Here is a 10244-nt window from a genome sequence, read left to right as displayed (position 1 = left end):
CTGTAACTTGTATGGACTTATTTCTGTACACATCATCTTGTCCACTATAACGTAAGCTCCTTAAGAGCAAGGACTATTTTTACTTTTGCTTTGTATCCCCAGGACCTAGAACATAATAGGTGTTTAATCAATACTTTTTGATAAATTTAATTTATTGATAGAGGGGATGGAGGCTTAATAACCATATTTATGGTAGCCTTTTCTAGGAATTTGGTAGCAAAAAGGAAGAGAGATATAAGATGATAGACTGAGGGGATGTTACTATCTAGCAAAGGTTTTTTTTTTTTTTTTTAAAGCGTAAGGAGAACTTGGTATATTTACAGGTAACAGGGAAGCAACCATTAAAAAGGGAGAGATTGAGGATCGGAAAAGATGGGGATGATAATGGGGGCAATCTGCAAAATCCCTTGCTCCCTTGTCCTTTTGCTACTCATGCCTTACCAAACCCATTCCCAGATTCCTGATGGCCTTCTACTCACTTGCTACTGAATGAAGCTGGGAAAAGTCATGTACCTATGCCAACTGAGTCCCCCACAAATGTATGTGATCTAATCTCAACCAGGTACCAACATCAGCAAAGTAGTAGTTTTATTCCCTAATTGATTTTCTGTCTCATTTACTATAGAGGTTTCTATTCTCTCCCCAAACCTCTCACTCCATTTCTCTCCCTTCACAACTGAAGATACTTTCCATTCACCCTGAACTGCCTCTTTTCCCTTCCTCAACATCTCACATGATCATCCCCCATACCCTACTCTCACTTCAGTCTCGGATGAAGAGGCAAACTTTCTCTTCACCAAGGCAAATCCCCTCAATCCCATTCCATCCCCTCTCATCTTTTCCAGCAAATTATGCCTGTCATCTCTCTATTAGCTCACTCTCCTGCTATCTACTGATTCCTTTAGTCCTGCCTAGAAACACACTTAAATCTCTATCCCTGTATGGAACTGAAGTGAAGTGGAATAACACTGGTAGGTCCAAGGAGTTGAGTAGATTAAGGAGCTGGGAGCTAAGAGGTCCGTCCAAGTAGGCATATCTTTAGATTCCTTTGGGCTTAAATTTCATTTCCAACTAGAAACATTGGCGACTTGACTGAATTGCAGTGTCAAAACTTTGGTAAGATGTTTGACAAAGTTTAATAAGTTGTGGGTAGAGTGCTGGCCTTAAAGTCAGAAAGACCTAGAAACACATCTTGTCTCTGACAATTGGTAGCTATGTAATGACAATTATTATCTGTGTAACAGCATGGGCAAGTCACCTAAGCTCTCTCTCTCTCTCTCTCTCTCTCTCTCTCTCTCTCTCTCTCTCTCTCTCTCCCTCTCTCTCTCTCTCCCTCTCTCTCTCTCTCTCTCTCTCCCTCTCTCTCTCTCTCTCTCTCTGAGCTCCAGTTTTCTCATCTATAGAACAGAAATACTAATAGCTACAGTGCCTACAGGGCAGCTGGGTACCACAATGAATAGAACAGGGGTGAGGAACCTGCGGCCTTGAGGCCACATATGGCCCCTCTAGGTCCTCAAGAGTAGCCCTTTTACTGAATCCAAACTTCGCAGAACAAACCCCCTTAACGAAAGGATTTGTTCTTTAAAACTTGGACTCGGTTAAAAGGCTGCACCCAAGGACCTAAAAGGCCACATGGGGCCTTGAGGCTGAAGGTTCCCCCACTCCCCAGGGGGTGTTGGACCTGGAGTCAGAAAGACTCATCCTCTTGAATTCAAATCTAGCTTCAGACATTTACTAGCTGTGTGACCCTAGGCAAGTCACTTAACCCTGTTTGCCTCAGTTTCTCATCTGTAAAATAAGTTGGAGAAGGAAATGGCAAACCATTCTAGTATCTTTGCCAAGAAAACCCCAAATGGGGTCACAAAGACTTGAACACAACTGAAAGTGACTGAACAAAAACACATAGTACCTAACTCACAAGAATTAAATGAGATAGTGTACATATGTAAACTGCTCTCTGCCTCTCTATTTCTGTCTCTTTCTGTCTCCCTGTGTTTATCTCTGTCACTCTTTCTACCCATCTCTATCCTCATAGGAGTGTTGTGAGAAAAGCTCTTTATAAGCCGTAAGTCACTACATAAATGTGAATTCTTATTTTTCTTTCAAGAGCATGTGCTTATTCACACAGTCCTTGGTTGCTAACCAGATAAACTCTACTTCTTGGTCTCACAAATTGTGTGAGATAATATGCAAATTTGAAACTACACATCTATGTGTAAAAGGGTGCGGAGACCACACAATTGAAAAAAAAAAAAAGAAAAAAGGAAGTGCCTGTCCTGGGGTTAACTTGCACATTCATTGTCCAAGTCACAGCATCATTGGCATACTGCACGGCAGACTTGGGGACTCAGAAAAATAATGGTGAGTTTTTTTTAAATCTTTATTAATCTCCTTGATTTCTATGACTCCTAGGACTCCTCTCAAGGTGTAGTGTATGTAGATATGTAAGTTTGCTTTTATAGATCAGGTCCCATTTTTCTGGTTGTCCTGCCTTTTTTGGAAACATGCTGACTTGACAGCCTTCAAGGGAGACATTGTGACTTCAAAAGTTCCTTTTTTTCCCCTACTGATTCTAGCTTTTGGAATTTAGAGGAAGGAATGTGCTTTTTTAAAAATAAAAAAGCAAGTTTTGTTTAATTCTTGAAGAAAGTTTTGTGCTTGGATCAGCAACAGGCACAAAGTGACCTTAAGATGGAGCTAAAGTTATATTCCTTCCAGGGAACAACCTTGTAACTCTTCCTTGTGTGAGAGCACTGGTACACATTGAGAGAGCCCAGAAAGATGACTTTGGTGACATGCCTCAGGCTAAAATGGTACCAGTAGTAGAAGCCCTTTTGTCTTGTTGGATTTTAAGGGGAAAAGAAGAAGTAACAAAGACAGTTGTGGGCAAAACAGGCCATCTCCAAATTGTGAATTAGCTGTGTACTGAGGGGTCACTCATTAAGGAACCAAGAAGACAATTTTCCTCCAATGGAAATATAGTTAGGATTAACTGATCATAGATTTAGAGCTAAATAGAGGATAATGAGTACACCCTATCCCATCTTACAGATGAGAAAATGGAGGCACAAACAGGTTAAGTGATTTAACTCAGGATCATTAGGCCAGCAAGCATCTGAGGTAGTATTGTTTCTGAGTCTCAAGATGGACATCGAGAATGCATCTTCCCCGTCATAGTCACACTCATTCTCTAGAAGAGAGTCTCCCTCTCCTCAGTCACCAACCCTAACCTTCCAAATCCAGAGGCTGAGATGACTCCTCCACCACCTTTGTTTCCCTCGGTTGACTGGCCTGGTAGTGAAAGGCAGGGGGCGGGGGGGGGGGGGGCGGTCCAGGACTAGCAATACTGGAGGCAGGGGCTCATTGTGCTTCCACCAAGGCTCCAGGAGGGCCAAGGAGAACTAGCCTACAGCTTTGTGGAGTTTTGATGAGGCAGGATGGAGGAGATAGGGCACTTTCACAGTGTTGTCAGAATGCCCAGTGAGAGTGCAAAATTCAGTAGCTAATATAGATGTTAAAGGGTGGTGGGATGCACAGGTGAGAAGGTGAGAGCCAGCAGGAGCCAGCTGTGGATACTGCAGGGAGAACCAGGTAGAGTCGGCTCAAGCTGCTGGAAGTTGAAAAGTATTCATTAGGAGACCTTGGACAGGGGTCTGAGACAAACAAGAGGAGAGGGAGGGAAGAGCCATTCCTGAAATTACCCCATCTTTTGTAAATCCAGGATTGCACATTCATCCCACCCTTGTGTTTCCAAATTGGGCATTTGGATCCTCTTTCTTAAAGAACAGTTTGATCTTAATCAGTGACATATTTTCAAGAGCAGAAGAAAGTGAAGGAATTAAGAACAGAGGATCAGTTGTGTGAGCTCTGGGGCTTTTACTGGAACATGTGATTTCCTTGGTGTGGAAAAGGATTTTCTATGGAGGAAATGTCTCTCTACCTATTTACATGGACCACTGTCCTGCAATTTACCCTCTCAAGAAGGTACTTGGGGCCTTGAGAGGTAAGTGATTTGCCCAGGATCACACAGATGATTAGTGTCAGAGGTGGGTCTGGAACCCAGATCTTGCTAACAGTAATGCCAGCTCTGTCCATTAGGCTACACTGCCTCTGGGGAATTACATTAGGGGAAAGAAAAGAACTGTGGGGAACTAGAAGCTTAATTTAATATTTCATATTTAAGCTCATATATGTTGTGTATTTATCATTAATCATTACAGTCAAATATTTCCAGTGTGCTTATAACAAACGTTTTTTTAGGGAGGCAGTGTGGTACAATGGAAAAAGCATCTGGGTTCATATCCTGTGTTTGACTTAATACCTCTGTGACCCTGAGCAAGTCACAACCTACCTGGGTCTTTGCTTCCTCCTTTGTAAGGAGAGTTGGACTTTCTGGAGTCTGAGGTCATTTCTAGCTTTTAATCTAAGAGCCTTTGATGCCAATGTACATGTGATATGTACATATCAATCAACAGGCACTTATTAAGTGCCTACTGTTTGCAAGGCAGTAGGGATATAAAGACAAAATTAAATAGTCCTTGACCTCAAGAGGCTTACATACCAGTATTTATACCATATAACTAAATATAGCTTTCTTATAAAGGAAGGGTTTCCCTTTTACCCTCTTTCTCCCTCATTGTCCCCAACATTCCCTGATATAATTCATAAAGGCATGGTATACCAGGGAAGCTCCTTATGTGGTGAAGATCAAAACTCTTTTAATTTTACATTCTCCTCATCTACCACCCCCCCCACCCATGAACCTTTGTGCAAAATAGTAACAAGGAGAATCATCTAGACAGGAAGTATAATGTCGTATGATAAGCTTCAGCACTTTCCATTATAGGCTTGAGTTGAGGAAAAGGGATTGTAATAGGAGAACACAATTAAATACAGTAAACATTTACTGTCTACTATGGGAGGTTGTGAAGAGCAGGTAAATAATGAGATGGGGGGGCCAGACATCTTCCCCAATTCTTACTAACTCTAAAAATCCCTCAAAAAAAAAAGAATTATGCATCAAAGTTAGATGTTTCCACAGGACAAGAAATCAAGAAACCCAACAGGGTAATAGCCTTATGAATTAACAAGTACAAACTGCTAATCAATCCCTAAATGCACTTGTGTACCACTCCCCCAGCAGCTTCCATACTTTGACAGCATACACAAACTTACCCATTGGCTTGTGCTTTGGGATCCACTCAGATATTTCCCTCCTGCCACAGGGTCTATTGGCATATGCCATTCCAATGTCCTGTTACAACAATAAGAGGACCTTAACTCTTCCCAGCTCTCTATGGAAAAGGAGAAAGTATAGGAGGGGTAGATACCTACTTCCCATCTGCATGGAGTGGCCATCTAGTTAGGAAATCCCAAGGCAGCAGAAGTTCTGCTTAGAATATCTACTTCATCCTTCCCTCAGCCTGAAAAAGTAGCACACTGACTCAGCCCAGCCTAAGAACTAAAGAATGAAGGGAACTGGGTCAAGCAGCCAGCATTTATGGATGCACTACATCTGCAGAAAAAGGAACTGGAATCCAGCTGAGGCTAGTCCTATCCCATCTACCACCCCCCTCCCAGAAGCTACTCAGAGCAGGGACTGAAGCCACTGAAAAATAAATTTCACAACATGGGAAGAGACTGAAACAGCTTTAAGATCTAGCCCCAAGCAACCATCAAAGGGGAAGGAGTCAGAAAGGGAATGACAGGGAAGTATAAGGGGAAAAAGGATGAACCTGTCGAATATCTTATGAAGACTAGAATTCAGTTAGACTCCTAGGTTACAAGAAACTAAATCAATATAAAAGATATTTGAAATTAGAAGGGAAAATGTGTATCAAGACACCTAAAAATAACAAATAGCTCTAAATAAATATTACAAAGCAATGGAAATTGAACCAATACCTGATCAAATGTAAAACCCTATAAAATCCCAAGAGAACATGAAACTGCAGTGGGATCTTCCCAAAGACTTTGTAAGGAAAATTAGAATCTTGAGAGAAAATCTTAAAAGGGAGCAGATATTATGATTTGTGGCCTAACAGCAGAAATAATTAACATACTAGAAAAACTCGAATATGCATTGGTGAGTCTCTCCAATGAAGTAAAAGGTATTATAGTGTAGTAGATGGATAGCTAGCTAGTCTTGAGCACTTCTGACACATACTGTCTGTGTGGCTTTGGGAAAGTCAATTGGCCTCTTAGTGCTCTAGCCAGTAATTTCAAACTCAAATAGAAATGGGGGCCACTAAACCATACACAAGGATCCCTGTGAGCCACATATTGACTTAGTTGTCAAATGTAATATCATATATGCTTTATAGCATTCATTTATTTATTTATTTATTTATATTATTTATTTTTATTTCATTATTATTAATAATTGTATATTATATATTATATAGCATATTATTATGTATTATTTTATTTTATTTATTTTCTATTTATTTTATTATATTATTTATTTTTATCATATTGTTTATATTTATTTAATTTATTTATTTTTAAAATTTATTTTGTTAAATATTTCCCAATTAAATTTTAAGTCACACCTGAGAGTGTTGTGGGATTCATGAGTGTTTGACACTTCAACTCTAGGCAAGTCTCTAAAATAATAAGTTGCAGAGAAGGTGATGCAAGCACTGATAGAGGGATTTTCCTCACCTAAAAGTTTCCTATAGTAGTGAAATCAAAGGTCCCATCTGTCTCTGTGTGTACCAGAGCCTGGGGAAACTGAATGAACTCCTCCCCTCACTGAACTTACAATTTAGTAGGGAAAATTTAAAAGGTAGTAAAGTCAGTCGGTCAGTGAGCATTTATCAAGCTCTTATTATGTGTAGGCACTATGCTAAATACTAGGTATGCCCCCCTGCTCAAGGTAAAAGCTCTATCTCTTCAAGGAACTCACATTTTAGTGGAAGAGATAACAGGCAAAAAGCTATGCACATATAAGATATATGCAGTATAAATGGAAGGCAATCTCAGAGGGGAGGGGAGGGATGGGAAAGGGCCCTTAAGAAGGTGGGGTTTGAACTGAGTCTTGAAAAAAGCAAGGGAATCAAGGAGGCCAAGGTGAGAAGAGAGAACATGGGGGATGCCAAGGAAAAGGCATGGAGTTGGGAGAGTGTTGTGTGTGAAAAATGTCAAGAAAGCCAGTGTCACTATATGGCAGAGTATACACAGAGAAGTAAAGTGTGAGATTAGAAAAGTGGTTTGGGGCCAGGATGTGAAGGGCTTTAAATGCCATTTTATATGCTTTTTATATCTGATCCAGCAAGTAAGTAATAGGGAACTACTAGAGTATACTGAGTTGGGGGAAGGAGGAGTTTAATTGCAGATTTCCAAATGAGATACAATTTTTAGTTGGGCAGAGTCTTCCTGGAAAGTCTTAATAAAAGAAATGGCTCCTGGGCCCTGAAATATGGGTAGGATTTCAATAGCAGAAGACTGGGGAGCTGGGAGGCACATTACAACCATAGGAGAATAGTAAATAGTCTAGATATAGACAATAGGATCCTGTTTTCCTGAGTTCTCTCTTCTTACACAGACACTGATAATCAAATCAATGTTGCCTTTGTTCTTTTGAACTTTGTTCTTGTGAAAAGTGGAAGCCTCTTCTCTCCACTGACTTCATCCATGGTATTCAGCGATCCATTACCTGAACAGACATAACCTTCTTCGCTCCCTTATGCTCCTTAAAGTTATCCTTCCAAGTATTCCCAACCCATTTTTTACTACTGTTCCAATTTGCATTATGCAACAATTGCTGTATTATTAACAAAATGCCTTTCATATTAGACCATGTGCATTTCCCCTGGAAATTACTTTGCATGGATTTTGCATTTATTTCTATGTAAACATGCTATTTCTCTCCTCCCGCACCCTATAGAATGTAGGCTCCCGAAGGGCTTGGGGCTCTTTGATTTCTTTCTTTGTGTCCCCAGCACCTAGCTCAGATTCCAGGCATTTTCACCCCCTGTAAAGCTCTTCTGTCTTCATCTCTGTTTCCTGCCTTCCTTAACTTGAAGGATAAATTCCTAACTAAAATCTCATCTTCTTTTTTAAAATTTATTTATTTTTAATTTTCAACATTCCCTTCCATAAGCTTTTGTTCTCCTTTTATTAGATGTTCTCCTCCCTCCTTCACCTCCACCTTCCCCAAGATGGCATGCGATCTTATATAAGGTCTACATATACACTCATATTAAACATATTTTCACATTAGTCATGTTGTAAGGAAGAATTAGAACCAATGGGAGGAACCACAAGAAAGAAGAAACAAAACAACACCACCAAAAAAACAGGAGAGCAAATACTATGCTTCGATCTGCATTCAGACTCCATAGTTCTTTTTCTGGATGGGGATAGCACTTTCTATCATGACTCTTGGAGTTGTCTTAGATCCTTGCATTGCTGAGAAGAGCCAACTTTCTGAAAGTCAGTCACCACATAATGTTGCTGTCACTGTGTACAATGTTTTCCTGGTTCTGCTCACTTCACTCAGCATCAGTTCATGTAAGTCTTTCCAGGTTTTTCTGAAATTTGCCTCCTCGTCATTTCTTATAGCACAATGGTGTTCCATTACATTAATTTAACACAACTTGTTCAGCCATTCCCCAATTGATGCTGACCAAGAATTGGAAACTGAGGGGATACCCATCAATTGGGGAAGAGCTAAAATCCCATCTTCTACAGGAAGGCTTTCCTGATCCCCTTAATGTTCTTTTGATTATCTCCAATTTATCCTGTCTATATCTTGTTTGTACACAGTTATTTGCATGTTATCTCCCTATTAGACTGGGAGCTCTTTGAGAGTAGGAACTGTCTTTTGCCTTTCTAAAAATATATATATATATGTATGTATGTATATATATATACATATATATATATATGTCCTGTGCTTAGCATAGTGCCTGGCACACAGTAGGTGCTTAATAAATGCTTGCTTGTTTTGCACAGTTTTTTTTTTCTTTTTGACCGTAGCGGCATTGGCTGGCAAAGGAAACAGGAGAGACTAAAGGCTTCTTTGAGTACCTTTAAAGTAAACCGCCACTGCCTTTGAAGGAGTAGTAAACCACCACTACCTTTGTTTTCAAGTTTCCTCCTAGTTTTCACTCACAGACAAACCATTAGTAAAAGGAAATAATCTGAATTGATGCTTGAGCACCTACACAGAAAAATGAAAATGAAATGCTTTCCTGAAAGCTCATGAAACTCACCTGCAGAACTATGCCTGAGAATTACCAAGTGTGATAATCATGAAGTATGATACCACTTTACCTAAAGCAGTGTCTCTTTGAATGGTTTTCTCGGTAATATTTCTGTCATTAGTTATTCAAATTTATATAAGTAAGAACCTACAAAGAGACACCTACTCCAAAACTTGTACTGTAAGAATAATACATTGCCTGATGAGTAATACTGCAATCATAAATGTCTTTTTGGCAGAATCTATCCTGTGATTTCACAGGCATGAGGCTCCCAACTGAACCTGTCTAACATGGAAAATCCTAGAGGATTGCCTGTAGTTCAGGGGGCTTAAACTATTTATGTTTTAGAAGTGGCATTTGAACCTAAACCTCCTTGATGCCAGGTCCTGTATTACCCTAGTAAGATATGATAATTGCTTGAAGTCAACATAAATACATTTTTCAATGTTATAACTTACAACAATGGATTATTATACAAAAGTGAATAGAAAACCAGCATAAAAGCCAAAAAGAATTAAGTTACAGTGCTTTTTCTGACATATCCTGATATTGTGACCTTAGGCAAGGCATAGAATCTCAGTATTGTAGTTAAACATCTAAGACTATAGGTTGCAATCACCATGTGCAATCATCTATTTATTGTACTGTGTTATGGAAATGCTTGTTTTGTACCATGAATTGAAAATAAAATAAATTTTTAAAATAATACTTTTAAAAAAGGCTATAGGTTGCAGAGAAGGTACCAACCTGCAACGTGGTAGAGGGAGTTTACTCATCCAGGAATTCTCTATACCAATGAATTCACAGGTTGGGAACCCCACACGCATACCCTTATGATTTACAACAGAATGGAAATGGTTTAGAAAGAAATACTACTGGCCTTTCAGTTCACTAATAAATTGCACCTCAAAATTCTAACTTAGCAGTTCAGTTTCTGCTAAGTGATTATTTCTTCTCTAGTATTAAGCAGGCTGTGTTGGAGGCAAGTCAGCTCTGAAGCTCCTATCATACAGTGAGACAGTAAGGTGTTAAACT

The 10244-nt window shown here is 39.6% G+C and overlaps 1 protein-coding gene across 2 annotated transcripts in view; it reads left to right on the top strand.

Moving 5' to 3' along the window:
* The first annotated feature begins 2323 nt into the window (after nt 1-2323).
* FYB1 (FYN binding protein 1) overlaps nt 2324-10244 on the top strand; it is a 207569-nt gene continuing 199648 nt past the window's right edge. For both annotated transcript variants that reach the window (XM_036765132.1, XM_036765128.1), the window contains exon 1: nt 2324-2361. In XM_036765132.1, coding sequence (XP_036621027.1) covers nt 2359-2361 — 3 coding nt within the window. In that variant the 5' untranslated portion in view covers nt 2324-2358. The remainder of the gene's footprint in view (nt 2362-10244) is intronic.

Source organism: Trichosurus vulpecula, chromosome 1, assembly GCF_011100635.1.
Source record: "Trichosurus vulpecula isolate mTriVul1 chromosome 1, mTriVul1.pri, whole genome shotgun sequence".
NCBI classification, from domain to species: Eukaryota; Metazoa; Chordata; class Mammalia; order Diprotodontia; family Phalangeridae; genus Trichosurus; species Trichosurus vulpecula.
This window is presented reverse-complemented; position numbering and strand designations above follow the sequence as displayed.